Source organism: Acanthaster planci, linkage group LG02 (assembly GCF_054643075.1).
Source record: "Acanthaster planci isolate LZ-2023a linkage group LG02, COTS_SCS, whole genome shotgun sequence".
Classification (NCBI taxonomy): Eukaryota; Metazoa; Echinodermata; class Asteroidea; order Valvatida; family Acanthasteridae; genus Acanthaster; species Acanthaster planci.
In genome coordinates, this window is record NC_141778.1 from 27,707,598 (window position 1) to 27,725,959 (window position 18,362).

The window sequence follows — 18,362 nt, forward strand, 5'->3', positions numbered from 1 at the left end:
GCGTCTGATGCTTTATTGCTGCCTGCATCTTAGCCAGACAAGCGGGGCCAGTAATATCCTGGCAATACTTGTAATTTTTTGCTTGCAATTAAATACAAACTATCGATGTGACCAGGAAATAGAGAGAGAAAAATTCCTGATATTAGACCTACTTTTAACATCATAAATAAACTTTTTAAATTTTGACACACTGTTTCATTATCCATGCAAAGTTTGTAATTCTTGTCTTCTCCGTCCAATACATCAGTGTTCAAAAACTAGGTACGAATTTAGCTAAGACTGGCCACCAAAATCTTCACTACTTCTGGAAAGTTCAGTTCATTAGGGACAAAATGCGCTATTTCATCACAGGGAGTGATCGTGAAATCTCACAAAATACGCCTTTGTACAAATACCATAATAAAAATTATTCAACCAAAACACAAAATCTCACAAACAACTTGGCTATTTATGCCAAAAAGAAGTCTAGAAGAAAGCGTTGGATAAGGGCAACAACTGCACATGAACACTTTGGTTGCACAGCCTAATAAAAGCAACTACGCAAGCACTAAATTTGATGATGTTGTCGGATCATATCAAGCACCAACGATGGCATGAATATTCAACTTTCTATACTGCAGTACACAACGTTTCAGGGATGCAGATTACCAACGAAAAATTGCGGCCACGATCATAGGGTACAAAGAGGGCTTATGGTTGCAAAACAGGTGGTGAGTAGCAAGCATTCACTGAGCTCTGGCTATGGACAAACCGGGTATGCCAGAAAGCAGTATTTGGCCAGATGTTATAGCCCGGGCAGGTCAAACTCCTTCTGTGTCCTTCCTCCATGCATATCTTCACATTCCCATCCGCAAGGCAGATCGCAAGTTTCTTCGCTTCATGTACAATGGTCATTCCGCTATATTCCAACGTTATCATTAACTTCAATCTTCAATTTACGTACTACAAATTTATCTCTGCCCTTCATGTATTTGTATTTTTATCGTATCTGTTACAGTGTAAAACGTTTTTCTACTTTAGATGATGCAACGAGCAACGTCCCGGAAGGCTTTGTACGGTATCGTACACAGTAGACCTAAAAATAACACACACACACATCTCGTACATGAATAAAACACTTCGTTTTGTTTGTGTGAATTTCACGTCGTATACAGAGTTAAGTGTATGTACATAGAATATTGCGCTCAAATTTTGTAGGCGATGTCCGAAACTCAAAATAGTGGCAAACACTCGAACATGTTGCGACGCGTAAAAGCCGCCCCAAAGTCATCGCACAATTGCAGTCACATCCGAGTCCGGCTTCATTCATTAAACCGGGTTCGGGTTAAACCATTCTTCACGGCAGTAAACTACTCATAACGAACACAATGAGAATTAACGTACGGTGACTGCACGTACTGGAGAGTCCCTGAGTGGCTAATCAAGTGGCTGGTACTTCATCAACACTCCTTCAATCACACTCAACCATTACACCAGTAGAGGGTGCTACTGACGGGGAGACTGTGTGATTATACGTGACTGGACTTCGCCCAGAGTAGCGAACACCACAATTAATTACGGGCATCCAGTGCCGCATCAGGGACTTTAGCAAGTCTATGGGGCTTATTGTCAAGGCTGCGCTACACGCAACTCACTTTAACAGATAGCAATCCGCCCTTATATTGACCGCAAGTTCCTATCAGGAACTATACCGCACCACCAATTAGCCCCTCAACCTTCTGAGCCCCTCAACGATTGGCACACGCACCACTCAGGACTTAGACACAGTCACGTTAGGCTAGGTGACTTAACCCTTGCACAGAATTCTTTACCCTTACCTCAGGATCAGCCCTTGATCATCAGAACCAAAGATCGTATAGTTTCTGCATAGCGACGCAAGATGAAAAACTTCACTGTGCATAAACGTAAAACGTTGTAATTGCATGAGTGCCATTTGAGCAAGCGATACGCCTGTGTAGTGCACATTAATGGATAGGCGCAGGCGCTGTGGCCCGGCAAGTACACCTGGTGCGCCTGTGCATTACCGTGAACCGCGCAGGCGTATCGCCTTCTCAAATGGCGCCTATGATGATTACACCTTTTGGGGAGAGTTATCCATCTTGCGCCTTCGGCACTAAATGATCTTTGATCAGGACGACTAAACCTTGCCTGCGCGCCCCTTTTACAGCTTTGTGAGCCGGCCACTGCTGCAACTGTGCCTGCGCCCGCGTGCAACGTGTGACCAGGCAGTCACTTCCGTTAACCAATCGCCCTACGCGCAAGGCGGAGCCTATGGTTGCCCCACACCAAGTCCGCGCATAGAAAACAGTGTAAAATCAGACCGAAAAAGCGCCGCCCTTCGACTCTCGGGAAAAGGTTAGCCTTTGTTTTTTCACCGGAAATCCAAGATCGGGACCAGAAGATCACTTTTCGTTTCAATTTACGGGGGTTAGCCGCGAAAGTTTTTTTATTCGCCTTTCCCCGAAAATACCCCCCAAACAGTTGTAAAACTATGCGCTCAGCTCTAAATGAAGCTGCTCGCATCTTTCCAAAATAGGCCCGCAATTTTGGGCTTTTCTGAAAGAAACACCCTGAACTAGAGACTGTCAGTCCCAAATTCGGGATTCATAGAAATATCTCTATGATCCCTCCTGATTATGGCATGCTTTATTTAGGAAACCCCGTGGGATCACAAAATGTTAATGAGCTCGCGCGTAGAAATCCAACGATATGGTGGCATGCACCCACGGACGTATATAAAAAAAACCTGGACTTGCAACGCCTTTGTATGAAAAAGAAGCCAACCAGCGGCCATTTTACCGAGCCGAATACAAAGGCATGGGTTGGCTCCCTACTATTGACGTCAGGAAGAACAAAGGCGGGCATTACCAGGAAAGCTTTGTATTCGGCTCGGTAAAATGGCTGCGAGTGGATTCAATGACTCTATAAGCTGATTAAGGGCATTGCGAGTCCAGATTTTATTATACACGTCCGTGCATGCACCACTATGCGCCGCGCTCGTTTAACACACGGCTATGCGCGCCCAACATCTGCCCCAGTTACTGGGCAGAACGCCATCTATAACTTCGCAACACGCCTAGTGACTAGCGCCCTCTGTCATGTAATAGTACTTAATCAGTCCTTCGCATTTTTTGTATGTGTGGGAGCAGGTGCTTATCCAAGGTACAATGCAATAATAATAAAGTATATATACATATTATACCTTATATTATATACAGTATTTTTATATTGTACAAACGTCCCTCCAACTTACAAACACCCCTACTATAAATGGTACGGGACACCTCATTTTATGCAGATGAAGTGTTACGTAGCAAAACCTTGAATTCTGATTGGTCGAGAGGCCAGAAAACGGGGAAAGCGTGATTTCACCTATACAGACGGGTTGCACCACTCGGGACATGATTCAAGTACTCGGTCTACCCGCAGCTGCACCCCCCGGGATATTAGTCACTGCTCGTTCAAATGACATACGACTCGACTGAATGCTTCTGGGCCAATTTATCCTTCACTCCCGTTTGATCGCTCCTGCTTGAAGATATTCAAACCCCTTACTTAAGCCAAGCAATGGTGTGCACTCCCCAACCGAGCTGTAGCTTGGTACCATTTCCCGTCAAAAGATTTCAAGAACTTTCTGTCGGTTCCAGATCAGTGTTGTAGTCAAGACCAGGCAGTCCGAGACCAACAGTCCAAGACCAGGCCAGAAAAAGTAGCCCGAGACCAAGACCGGCCGTCCGAAATCAAGACCACATTTGTAAATAAATGGATAGAAATCATCTCTGTACATTGACATAAAACTGTGAAGATGGGCTATAAACTACAGAACTCCACATATTAGTTTGACGCGTTAGTTTGACAGAATGGTCCTGGAATTCAGCATTGTTTTTTGTTGATACTTTGCAGTTTGAATTCTTCAATGATGTGTTTGTTTTTTGACCTGCTCTGAATGTCGCGACTTGCATATTGCGTGCAATCAATGCACCCTAAAGACGCAATAAAATTAAAATACAATTTCCTTTCCAACTGTTTTATTTCACATTCGTAAACACTTGGGAACCTTACTTTTTGCCTGGTATGGCAGGCAGCACATGCATGTAATCCATCGGTGTTATATGTTATGACAAGATTAACAAGGAGACAAGCCTAGGATTTACATGTACTTTGGGCAAGCAGGTGAGTTTGAAAAACAAAAATATAAAGTATAAAGTATAAAAAAATAATGGGGCCTAAGTACAAATTAAGAACGAAAAATAACAGCAATTCATAATTTTATGCATTTCAGCTCAATTCATTTTAAAATGATAAAATTGAACCAATTTATTTTCATTTCAAATTAGGGACTGTAGTGCAAACATGGCATCACATTCCATTAAAAATCGGACACGAAACAGTTTTTGATTGTTTAAACATTTAAGCCTTAAATTTAGATCCTTTAAAAATTCGAACAAACATGAGGACTGAAAGATCATTCCTAGAAGTAGCCTGGTACATGTACACACTTCAAGGGGTGATGGCAGCGTGCGTGTTTGACGAAGGCAGATGTTGTTCCTGCCTTATCGCTGATGCTGATGTTTCCCGTTTTGACACCAACGTATTCCTTGTGGTGGTTGAATGCATAATTGTCCAAATCCAGAGATTGCAGTCTGATAAAAAAATTACTTCTTACTTCCACTTACTTTGTTGCCACCAGCGGGTGCCGCGCGAAGCGCGGCATCTCGCTAGTAATGTATGATTGCAGAATTGCCAGATAATGATAGCCGGAAAAGGCTTTCCGGTAACCAAGACATCAACGACTTGCGCACTTCAAGGCAAAGGCACGCAGCGGCACACGTTGTGCCAAAAACGTTATCACGGAATGGTGTCTTGTTAAGTTTGAGATTAACAAACAGTGCTTAAATAAGCGTCTAGTTACCAGACCACACAATGTGACTACGGTTTCACAGGTACCCCGACAACAACAAATGACATATCTTTTTACGGCCTATAACAGTGACAATTTGTTTGAGGGCAGTCACGCGCTATCTCCTTCCTGGTGCAAGCTTCAACTTTGCCTGCGCAAGTTTAACTGCGAGTGCGAAAGCTTGAAACTTCGGCCATGCAAGTTTTGACCTTGGGTGCGCACGTAATTCGCACAAAGGGTGAAGTTTGCGCATGACACGCTACTGCCAGCTGTAACCACAACGACCGCTTGTACGTACAATCCTTAACGACCGTACCTTCGCGTCTTGCGGGGTCTCGATTCAGGTTTTTCGTAGGCCCATACAAACAATCGAAATTCATCACCAATCAGGTATAAAAGGGTGCAAAGTGTATTTTTAAATTGGTGTTGTACTGGTCTCGGCCGAAAATGCCGAGAACAGGAGGTGCGAGATCAAGACCAAGACCAATGATTCGAGACCAAGACCAGCATGTTCGAGATCAAGACCACCTTTAAACTGGTCTAGAGAATGGTCTCGGGACCAAGACCAGTCTCGACGACTACAACACTGTTCCAGATCTTCCTGACGTAGCCAAAGACAAGATTAGCGCTGACAATGATAAAGCCCTGCTGGATTCTACGCTAGCAAAGCTCAAAAAAACCTCCCGCTTCGGACTACAATGCACCACCTTCCGGCTCCTACTGTCGGAATACATCGCCCGTGCATGCGAGGAGAAGTTACCGGTCTCCTCGGACTTTTGCAGCTAGCTCTCCTCGGCCTTGACGACGGACTGAGCAGCACAGTTTGCTCAAATATCCTGTCTAGCGAATTCGACGAGAAGATCCAACGCCCTCGATGCCATGCTTATTCCCCACGAGGGTGTTTAGACTCGTCTCCAGAGACCTTTTCGGTGGCAAGTTCGTCGACATGCTGGAGATGGAGGCTATGCAGATTGGCGCAGCGAAGCCCTGGAAAAGTCGAGCTAACTACATCACAGCGCCCGACTTATCTGGGGCAGGAATCGACTTTTGCGGAGGCGTCATTACTCCAACGGCTGACCGAGTCAACGATTTTCGAGACTTCATCTCTTCCGCATGTCGCAGTCACATCCTACCCTTGCCTGGCTCTGTATCCTGAGTCTCATGGCCAGCATGGTGGGCCTGGCGCCATGGTGCAGACTACAGATGAGACCACTACAGCTTCTTCTGCTCGCTCTATCGAAAATTGATCCTATCGCATTTCCGGTACACGTTTCAGACAACACCCGCCAACACCTACTCCGGTGGCTACCTGGAAGCGGGACTCCTTTTTTCAGACGAGCAAATACCGACTTAGTCATATCGACAGATGCAATCCCAATGGACATATCAAGGGCGAAACCGTCACGGTCTGCTAGGACAATTCGACGGCAGTAGTATATCAATCATCAGGGCGGTACGCACTGTCCTAGGATGTGCGCCCTCCTCACATGGGAAATCCTGCACACCATCACCATCTTAGCGATCCACATTGCGGGGCCCGACAACACCAAAGCAGATGCCCTGTCCCGAGGCATGATCTGACCAACAGAACGGACCCTCCAAACTGACATGTCAAACTGTCAAAACTCTGTTCTCGGCGATAGAGAGACCGCACGCTGACCTCTGTGCATCAGTGGACAATGTGCAACTTCCGGTGTTCTGGTGCAGAACACTGCCCGTGGGCCACGAACGCCCATCGGATCGATTAGACTGGCCTACTAGTGCATGCCACCCCCCCCCATTACTCTGGTCTCGCGGGTCATCTCAAAAATAGAACATGAACACTGTCAGATTCTGCTAATCACTCCCTTCTGGCCACAGTAGTGCCCGCAACTGATGAGACTTCAAGTCCACCGGCCATTCGTTCTCCCAAAGAGACCAGACATGCTGGACGTTGTCCAACGATCCTTCCACTTGGCTGGAATTTCTAGCGAAGCTTCGCAATGGACGCACAAGGACGACGATCGTCCACCTGCAAGGTACACGACAGCAGGATATGGCATTTTGCTACGCAGTGCGACGAACATGCTACCGAGGCTCTTCTAAAAGCAGTCGCGGATATCTTCGTGTACCTGTTTCATTCTGGCATACAAGTTTCCACAATAATTTCAGTAAATAATAAATAGGTCCACGTGCAATTTGCATATGTATTGACTGTTTGGGTACGTATGTTCTAGTAGACCGATCCACACTTAACGTGGCGGAAGGACTAGGAATACTTTGACCAGTTAGTATCTAGATTTTTTTGCATTTAAACCATCAAGTGTAAAACAAGTTAAGCTCAGATAATTAATTTTATATGTCAACCTCTTTTTGTAATGGTTTCAGTTGTTTAAAAAGATTTCGCTCTTTTCTCGCAGGAGCAACAACGTGCTGGACAGCAACAAACGTCAGATGCAAGCAGGTGTCATGTGGCATAGCCTGCAACCATAAGCCGACAGGTTGAACCTCACGCTTGAAGAATGCAGATTTCTCTGCTGTATTGTATTTGTTAGGTCAGGATGTGTTTGGCTGTTTATTAACTTTAACAAAGAAAAGGCCCAGGGAGTTTTAGGTTCAAGGGAACTTTGACAAGTTAGATTTTCTCTTTTTAATGCATCGATTAATAGTGGATGTAGCATGTACATGTATGCCATTTGCTTCTTTACAAGTTTGAACAGATCTTATGTGTGCATTTGACATGTTATGCTTGGCAAAATAACCTATAGTGTTGTGAATATGCAAAACAAAGTTTCATTAAACCAGATTTTGGTTTCAGAGGAGGGGGGCATATTCTAAAGCAAATGTTGGGTGAGAAAAAATATCAAAAGCCTCACTTGTCCGAACATCCTTGGGTTTATTTTGTGGTGTTGTTTTCTAAGGGTGCTAATGTTTGATAAATAAATACACTGCTGTATTCGTTCCCCCGAAAAATAAAGTTCCGTCGGTTGGGGGTAAGTTGCCCCCTACCAACTTTGACGGCCACCAAGATCTTCGAATAATAGCGTGGTATGATAGCAGAGGTGGTATCAAGTCAACTTTTGCAAGCAAAGACAAATGGCAAGTTAATTTTTGCAAGGTTAGGGGCTAGATTAGAGTTGTCAGTTGACGATTCTTTACAGGAGTCGACTCAGGGTTCCCAGGTTCAGCAGCTTGGCAGTTGTTAATTTTTCAACTCCTGATTTGTATAAAATAGTCTGAAAAAAAGGCCCAAATTTCTGAGATTCCCCTACTAACACGTTGGAAATCAGGAAAGCACAGTAATTTTACTGATGACTGTGGGATCTGGATTCGTTGGATCACCCACAAAACATAAAGATTTCATAATAGGAGGTGTTGGTAGTTCAAAATAAAAATTGAAATGTACAAAATACTACTCACAACATGGTACAAGCAGTGCACCAACCACCTGAGCTACCAGTCGGTGTCCTCTGTTGCATTACTTGTACACCCGCACCTAAATGTTACAGTCCATGCCCTATGAGACGACAAGATGGCGGCTAGCCCAGGTTGGACGTTGTCTTTATTTCATTACGACTAACGTCCAGGTTCTAAGACTTGGGTATACACGAAACGACCACAAGTATGGTTCTAAATTTGTCACGGTTTATCATGTTGAGGAAACTAATTTTTTACGTTTACAAGTTTTTGGCCTTATCTATCCGTCCTGGAGGTTAGAATTTCAGAACGAACCATGGGGTGCAAAATGGAGGAAAATAAGTGAGAGACAACATTACTCGTATCGTGTAGACGTAATTCATCCGTTCTCTCGAGTTGTGAAGTGCACGCACGTACAGAAATCCGAGCTGCGTGCACGCACTATACGCGTGCGCGATTGCCAGTGAAGGTCTGTTACACGCCTGCCACATGGAGGCCGTAACTAGTACCCGGCTTTATCCCGCCTGCCGTTTAGCCGATGTAAAAAATGCAGTTCTGTTTGATCGGGGGCTTTAGACTGACCAATTAACCGCCTATTAAATATATGACCCTAAAATGGTCATATTTTGGTCACATCATTGGTCAGTGGTCAGATCTGAAATGACAAAAAATCATACTGGTAGGAATATCTTCAAACTAAATGCTGGCGAACTAAAGATTTACTTCACACCTATTTAATGAAAAAAGTTCATTATATTGGCGTCAAACACTCTTATAATTGAAAAGAAATGAAATCAAAATATACCTGCTTTGTCAACGTTCCTGCCAGGCAGCTCGAAGGCCTAACGGAAATAAAAGGATAATTCAAAGTACAAGTTGCTGGAAGAAAATGCAAACAATTTGTAAAGTGTTAGAATCAGCAGAGATCTCCAATCAACAGGACAATATGAAGCAAAATATGGGACAGAGGGAACTCCCTCCCCGCCTTTATGTTGGTCATTGTTATACTGGTATCCCAGGAATTCTTTTTACACATCTAGGGGTTAGTCGACAATAGACTGGAGTTTGTACTTGTTGGGGGTCTCTGTCCCATTTCGTGCCTGGTATAAGCAAGGAGGATTTGAAAATCGACTAACAATACCGATCAACCCAACCAACCAGAGGGATGAGGTTTCAGACAGCTTGGGGTGTATTGGTGTTATGGAGCTTTGGTCCCGTCAAAAGCTTATGTTTTTCACAGCAGGTTGTGATTTAACCCTTAATCTTAAGTCAGCTGTAACACGAGACAGTAACCCCAACTTTTCGAGTACTCTTGTTGTGATTATGAAAACCCTGTAGTAACATACATGAATATATTTTGAAAAAGTTCTGATGTTTTATCAAAGAAATGATTTCTTTGAAGATCGTTTTTGAGACATAACAATTTTCTCGAAAGTTATACAGCATTTTGAAAGTTAATACTTGGAAAAATATCTTAAAAGAAACGATTCAAAGTATATATCTCGTAAAACGATTCGTTTCCAAATCAAAGGCGTTTTTGAGAGATCTCTTAAAAATAAAAAAAAATCATGAAAACGAAGTAGACAACCAATTCATAATAATCGATCATTCAAAAAGTATACATCACGTTTTAAAAAGATGGAACTGCACGAGTTTCCGTAATTAACCAATGAATTGTATCAACTATTAATCTTGGTTCTTCGTTTCGTTTCACGAGTTTTGCAATTAAAACACACAAACCCTATTTTCAATATTGCTTTCATGATTTGTTACGCGTCAGAATTTTAAAATACAACATGTTTTATTCACTTCGTTATTGAAAAATAAAATGCCGATTTAAGACGATGAATGATTTATTGTATACACAGTTGTGCTTTTTCTTGAGTTTCCGATGCCAGATTCACTAATAATGATATCCACCGATAACAACCGATATTGTGGTACCTGTCTGTTAACACATGTATTGGGTGCAGAACGATCACGCCGTAAGAGGGAATAACCGCATTACACACAAATTCAAACATCTCATCTGCTCACTTAAACAAATTGAAGTCTCCGGAAGATAAGTACTGAGTGGATTTATTGTCAGGGTGAACAGGTTACTCTGAACCATGAAAACAACACCGACTATGTGATTTACTTCAACTCTTGCAAAATCTTCAACATCATGCGACAGTTGTTATTGTTGTACGGGTTGTGATCATTGCATCGAATGTGATCACTGTAACGATTGTAATTAGGCTACTGCATCAACTGCAAAAATCTGTACGGTGTATCGTTTTTTGTATACGACAGTGACAATAGACACGGTTGCTATAAAAAGATAAGATTTAGAAAAGAAGACGACCGTGACACTAAATCTGACTTGAATGTACAAGTAGAAAACTTGGCTTGATAATTGAATATGATAAAGATGTAGACATAACCGTGATTCCCCCAGACATTTTAGACGGTTTCCCATACGCAAATTTAATAGACGAAGCAGACTGAGTCATTCCAGAGTACAATGTTATCTTATATTATCTAACTTTAATCGAATTAAAAAATCAAATGTATCCGACCATGTCAGACGGTTCAGTATACCAGTACTCGCACCTTAGAGGCGTTAAAACACTAAAAAAGAATACATGCGGGCAATTCAAGCGCACGATCGCCAATTCAAAAATCCACAGCGCAAAAAGTATCGTCAGCTCTTACAAATAGTACAAGATAATCAAATACCTTCACAGCCACAGGTGCAAACGGTAATGTGCTACGAAAAGATCCCATCGACGCGATTCAAAATTTTACTCGACCAGATTCGTTTGATGAAGTAAACATTTGAGAAATTAGGCGATTTCAGGGGAATCTTAGGAACTGGTACCACATTTATTTAGGGAAGACGTAGTACTCTTTTTTGATTTTCGCAAAAAGACACATCGAATTGAAAGCGTTAGCTGAATCACGAGAAATAGGCACTTACAGATTACAAACAGCTATCAAAGTCCAATTTAAAAAGGAACGACCGGAAGAACGAGACATTGTTATACGAATATTTACATTTTAAGTGATATCACTACAGCATTTCTCGAACCAGATGTAAAGAACGTGATAGAAAATCAAAAAGAACAACTATCAGACAAAATAGAGAGATTTATCAACAATAGGTCTGGATTTGTACTTGACGAAATCGTTGCGTTTTATATGAACTTAACGTGGTATGATCCACTAGGTGGAACATATATCGGCTGCCCGATTATATTAAAAACAAGAAAGCGGTCATAAACGTCAAAAATGATTATTGCAAATACATAGGCCTACTATGGGCATTATGTGCGGCTCCGGGACTTTATTCTACTGGTGTCAAACGCCGAATCGACATTAATCGATTATAAATCGACATGTAATCTCCACGAGTTAGATTTCACATGCATCGACTTTCGCGATTCGCGATCATTATCACATTACCGGGGAATAAGAGGAGCAGCACACAAGCGCTGTAATTTACAGCTGAAAATTATTTCATAGAAGACCGTTATTCCGGTCGTTTCAACAACTTCGAAAATTACAACGCCCATTTGATTATGCAAGGATTACCCGCATCGACCGACGACAAACTTTTTTGTATCCCACAAAATTCTGAAAAGTACATTTCCTTTTCAGTGGGTCAGCCCAAGTTTTTAGATTCGTTTTAATTTTATGTGGTATTCGCTCGATGCGCTTGTGAAAGCTTGCCCTCACGAAGCTTTTGAATTACTTCGGAAAAATTTTCCACAAAATACAGAGCTGCTTTGGGAAAAAGGCGTTTACCCCTATGAATATATGAACTCCTTATGAAACTGAAAAGTTTGAAGAAACGCAACTTCCGCCGCGAGAAGCGTTTTATAGTTCACTTAAACAGGAAACCGTATCCGAATAAGCTTATGTTAGAGCCCAACGCAACTTTAACAATCTGCACGTACTTTAAAACAGAAGCGTTATTACTTGCCTGTGTCTCTGAAAACTTTCAAAAAAACTTAGGACGCGTTGTTGAAACATTCGGGCGTTAAACTCGAGCTGCTGACAGGCATGGACAAACACTTGTTCTTTGAATGCGCATTCGTTACACGAAAGCAAATAACAAATATTTACCCGATTATGACCCAGATAAACTGTCTTTGTACATCATGGTTGGGCCATGAGCCAATATTTAACCATTGGAAACTTTAAATGGGTTCGTGCGCTAAACAAATTTACTTACGAATACATTCAAAACTTTCACCTTGTACTAAAACTGGTTGCATGTTTGAAGTAACTCTCGATTACCCCGTACATCTACATGATTTACACAATGATTTCCCTTCGGCACCTTAGAACATTCTGATTCCAAACGAATGGCTGTCGGACTACCAAAATAAATTGATCAATCTAAATGGAGTAAAAGCCGCTTTGGTCAATAAACGCGTAGCCATGTTACATCCAAAACAAAAATATAAATTACACTATTGAACGTTGCAAGTCTGTTTACAATTGGGTTTAGTATTGAAAGCGGTTCATCGCGTCTTGGATGAAAAGCTACATCGATAAAAATACAGAATTGCGCAAACGAGCCGATTCAAACTTTGAAAAGGATTTTTTTAAACTGATGAACAATTCAGTATTTTGCGAAACGGAGATACAAAACGTTTTACAAACTTTCTAGCCTGCCTAATTACAAAACGACAACGGCTTTTCCAGAGGGCGATCTCGTTTGTCGAAATGTACAAAATTTAAATTTTTCTAAACAAACCTATTTACTGTGGTGTTTGCATCTTGGATTTTCAAAAATATTAATGTGTGACTTTTTACAACACATTGAAACCCCATTTTGTAGACAAAATAAAGTTGATGTATACCGATATAGATTCAAAAAAGTCAACCGTAAGATGAAAGATGAATTAGGTGACGACTTATGCTGGAAACCGTTTGTATCAGACCAAAAGCGTATTCCATTTTGACAGAAGATCAAAATTTGAAAAAAGCCAAAGGCGTAACTAAGGTCGTGACGAAAAAGCATCTTTCACACGAAAAACATTTTTAAAAATGCCTGTTTGAACGGCTACAAAACTTTTTTAAGCAACAGATGTTTAGATGTGACAGACATCAAGTATTCACGATAACGGGAACAAATTGAGCTTTTCGCCTTTAGATACAAAACATTACATTTTGCCAAACGGTATCGATACTTTAGCTTCCGGCCATTATCAAGCCGGCACAACTTGAAGCTCTTCTCGCACAAATGAACGCTTGGGCCCGTTTAGCAAGGAATACAGCGTCGGACCCGTTTTTACCTTTTTGCCATTGACTCTTTTAAACTGACCTGTGCGTTTCTCGATTTGAAACACGTCTACGCTCCAAATCGGATCAGTCGCTCTTCAGACGGTACCACCGTCCTGTTCATCGGGTTAATACAAATATCGCAAGACAACGTCTGAATGTAATTCTATCTCTTTTCTTTTGGAGACGGACGCAGCCGCTGCTTGTTTCACGCTATCTAACTTGACGGCTTCTGCGGGGACCACGCCGATGAACCGAGTTTTTTCTTCGTTTAGTGCTTTTACAACCTTGGGAAGAAGCTCCACCCATTCCACATTTCGCTTACCAACATTCAACATTTTGTGTACGTACCGATGCCCAAACAGTCGGTCGGCTAACATTCTGTTGAACCGTTCAACGATTCCCCTTTGATAGATGGACACCCGGTTGGCCCACCTGTATCTGAACGCCCTCTTTAACGAAACTGTTTTTTAAAACTTGCCTTGAAACTCCAATCCCGAGTCTACGTTAATCGTTTCAGTCAACAGCGACCTGTCGTAAACCCGTTTTATGGCGTCGGTCACTTGTTCAGCTGTTTTTGTTATCAAAGGTTCCGCCTCTATGTATCTGGAAGCCACGTCGACCACCGTCAAAGCGTATTTGTAAGTGCATCGTGTTCACGATCCCAAGGTAAATACAACACATCCATTTAATGCGTGTCGTTGGGTTCAATCTAATCTTTTCGTAAAGTCATAGGCCTGGGTACGTATTTAGGGGCGGGTAAATACAACTGCCAAACGGCCTGCTTTTTAACGAGCTTCTCGCCGCGCTTTTGTCCGCGCCCATCTTTCACCTTTCCATGGCCTTGCGGCTTTCCAATAGCCTTGAGAATTCTTTGTCAATGCTTTTTAAATTAAAATTAAGCAAACCGACCAAAGCAGCTTTTTAAAATAAAGTTAACCAACTCGATACGCCAAGAAACCGACAAAGGCAGTTCTCCAAGAACACAAACTAACCCGTTGACCTTCTGAAGGCACGTAAAAATCTGACAGCTTGGGTTCGGGCAGCAACGTTTGCACACGTTTTTCCCAGTCAATACCGAATAAGCACGCAACACGTCATCTACGTCTGTAAACTCTCGTTGACTCGCGCGTTCTTGTCGCATGCATGCGTTCATTTAAAAATCCAACAGATGAACGCGATTTTCTCCCAGGTCTGTTTGGCTTACGCCAATTGTTCCGAAGCTAAATCGTGGGCTTTCGTTCTTCGTCCACTCTTTTTGAGACTGGCTGCTAAACAGAAAATTGGATCCAGTAAACGCACTTGCCATTTTATTTTATAAAGGCTTTAATTTAAAATGGGCCAAGAACATCTTTTAGAAATTCAGGACATACTGGCAGAAATGCGAGCCGAAACGTTTTGTAAGAGAAATCAAATGACTAAATACGAAGACATGTTGTTTTGCACCCTGTGTGTCGATTGCTTTATCGTTCATATTTGGAATTTTAAAATAAACCGTTAAAATTATAAAAACGTCTGTAATAGAAAGACATGGCAAGCCAATATACACAGAAATTAAACCCAAGTCGCCGTTTGGAAACACCTCGAGCTATCAAAGGCGAACGATGCGAGGTAACGATTACGCACAACCCGAGCTCAATATACCTCAAGTTCCCGGCATTAGGGGTAGACGACGTCGTCGCGCCTGGGTACGGAAAAACTCGCTTTCAAACTGGAGCTCGACGGTGGATCGGGCGATAACCGAACCGTGTACAACTACGTCGCGCGTAACTTGGTCGGCGAACTTAACGTTAGTTTACAAGGCAACAAAATTGTGAGTAATCAAGACACAGACGTCTTTCACAATTTTAAAGACAACTGGTTACCCGCAATGCAGACTAAAAATATGGCTTATTTGGATTAGAAAGGGAAAACGTAACCAAGTTGAGATTGGGTGCAGCGGACGCCAGCGATTCAGTCAACGACAATAAAGACAAAGGGTCGCCGGTGCATTTAAGAACAGGTACGCGATTCCTTAGATGTCGAAGGTAGACCCAATCAACTATATTCGCAAGGGTTGTTTGAATACCAACACTGGAACAAAATCAGCAAGTTCTTTGGCGATTCGGATACCGAATCGGGTCGAGTGGTTGTGAAAGATCTAAACCTGGCCGGCGTTGACATGGCCGGCTACTTGAAAGATAAGTACGGTTTGTGGCTAGATTTAAGAAGCTCCGATGACAATGCGGCTTATGGATCTGGTCGGCTGCTGGGTGGTGGAAGCAATATCGCGATCCAGTTGTTTGAGCACTTTATCTGTTTTAGATTTGGGCTTTTGATAGACAAAACGCTGAATGTATTTGCCGCCTACGTTCTCCACTTCAAAAACTGTATAAGGGTGTAATCTTTTAAAACAATCATGACAATTTACAAATCCGTCTTGTATTCCTTTATTGACATTTTTACAAGTGTCTTCTTTTATTTCCACATATGCTTCTGGAGGTTTTTCGTTGATTAAATTATAAAACTCTTCCAAATGTGGTGGGAAGTAATAGCGAATCATTGTGTTTTATAAATACAATATATTTCTTTAAGCCCAGTTGTCGCTGGTCTTTCCAACTCGATTGAGCTGAACTGTTCAGGAGTCATGTGTAAGTTCCCACCGCAAGTACACTGTTTTCCAGTTTCACACCGGAGCAAAGTTTTTTTCTGGATACGCCTAGAGCTTTGCTAGTTGTTCAATCACACAGTACATGCCCTTTTCGGATACGCTAGAAGGTTGTTTTTCCAACTGCACAATTATTTAAACAGCTGTCCTTGAAAACACCTACGCAGTTTTACTATGACGTTGATCCAAGTTTCCCTCAAATGTAAATAGACTCCGTAGTTATTTGCATGCCGTGTTATGCATGTACTGTAAACCGTGTCTATATGGATGGTAGCCTCAGTCTGTTTTCAAAAGAAGCTCAAAATTTTCGATTTATGGTCAAAACAGCACAGGATTTATCCTTGCGAAATGTCCAAAGTCCAGTTCTCCGTTTCCGGGGCCGCTTCGGTTGGCGGCTGGGAATGGAATTCTCTGTGTAATTTACTGAGTACTCCCTCCCGTCTGGGAACTTGTAGACTTCAACTTGGCGAACGGTGATCCCACTGATTCGAGGTGGTGCAGTCAAACAGCCAAGACGACTAAGGCGGACACCTTAGTCGTCTTTGCTGCTGGATTTGTCCTTGCTTGTTGCCTCATCCAAGCCACCCCAGCTCCGGCCGCGGACAGGCAGCTTTCTCCCGCCCTTTGGGAAGCAGGCGGGGGTCAGTAGTGCAGCCCGTCTAACCAGGATATTTGGCCTCCTTTCTGACGGGCTCTCGACCAATCAGAACGCTGGATTTTGTACCACGTGACCCTCATTAGCATAAAATGAGGATCTGGAATATTCCATTGTTCACGGGGTAATGTGTTAGGGGAAGGTCACGATATTAATAAATACAGGAACGTACCATTTTGTTTGTTGGTCTTTGTGATCGATATAATCTGCTCGAGAGAGCGAGGTAAACTCGGGTAAGTCTTGAAATAAGTACAAAACTGCATGTAGCGTACAGTAAATAAAATATCTCTTAAAACAATGAACATTATTGATGGGCCTTATTTATAACTCATGGACTATACTTATGTGGGCCGGCCGGGTATGTCGGTTATAAATGCATGTACGGTACAATCACAAGAACGTTATACATGTACAAACGTAGAAGGTCTGTAAACGTGGGAACCTACTACATGTACCTACGATAAATTATATGGTACGTCAGCCCAAATTGGGCGCTGTGTACAATAGCCTTATTGTTTGCTCGGAGGGCGATTGCAGTGACGTCACAGTGCTTAGTCATCGATAGACGTAAACAACTGGACATGTCCGAACATGTCCAACGGGAAGGCCCGGTATGCGCGGCGTTTTTAAATGGTACACTCAGATCGGGCGCCCACCAGCACCAGGAGGTCTGGAAGTAATCGAGGGATAATCCCTAAACAATGCCCCGTTATAGCGTGGCGCCAGGTAATGGACACGGGCTTTATCTTCGGACAACAGACCGCGGGTGGCTCCGGCTGGAGTAATTGGATAAATCCTGAAGTAATCAACAGGGGCGATGGTCTTTTTTTTTCTGAGGAGGGCACGGTCTTTTTTTTTTCAGGGATTTCGTCACCTTTTGTGTCAACCTCTATGTTTTGCAAGCCGAGTGTTAGGTTTAAACCTTTAGTAATTAACTGTGGGAACCTACCTACATACAAAAATGGTGCTGCCCCAATTGGGCGTTGTGTACAATAGTCTTATTGTATGGTTGGAAGGAAATTCCATGACGTCACGGCTCCGAGTCATCCCTGAACGTAAACAACCGAACATGTCCATCAGAAAGGTCCAACCTGCGCGGCATTTTTAAACGTTTCGGAGTCGCAGCCTAAGCTCATTCTAGGACAGAGAATCGTTCGATGCGTATTGCTCTTGAGGACAGCTCATGCTTTGGCATGGTTGAATGAGAACACTTTGGAATTGGGTTGAAGCAGGTTATTTGATCACAACACCAGGAATCCTGCTGATCGAATATCTGATGTAAGATTAGCACTCACCTGAGTGCTAATTTTCTTGTTCATGGGCATTCTAGTGTTTTACGTGTGTAAAATTACCGATGTCAGTATATTGCGGTTCAGTCGACCATGAGTTGACTCAGTTTCTTACCATTAAAAATACAATACTATTGGATTGTCTTTGTACAAAACTTGTCCATGAATGAGTTTTTGAAAGGTTCTGAACAATTCTATCAG

General features: G+C 42.5%; 1 protein-coding gene across 2 annotated transcripts in view; it reads left to right on the top strand.

The window, feature by feature from the left end:
* The window catches only part of zfand2b (zinc finger AN1-type containing 2B), a 107,016-nt gene extending 96,868 nt beyond the window's left edge, over window positions 1-10,148 (top strand). For both annotated transcript variants that reach the window (XM_087130537.1, XM_087130517.1), the window contains one exon: window positions 7,300-10,148. In XM_087130537.1, the coding sequence (XP_086986663.1) occupies window positions 7,300-7,359 (60 nt within the window). In that variant the 3' untranslated portion in view covers window positions 7,360-10,148. The remainder of the gene's footprint in view (window positions 1-7,299) is intronic.
* Window positions 10,149-18,362: the final 8,214 nt, after the last annotated feature.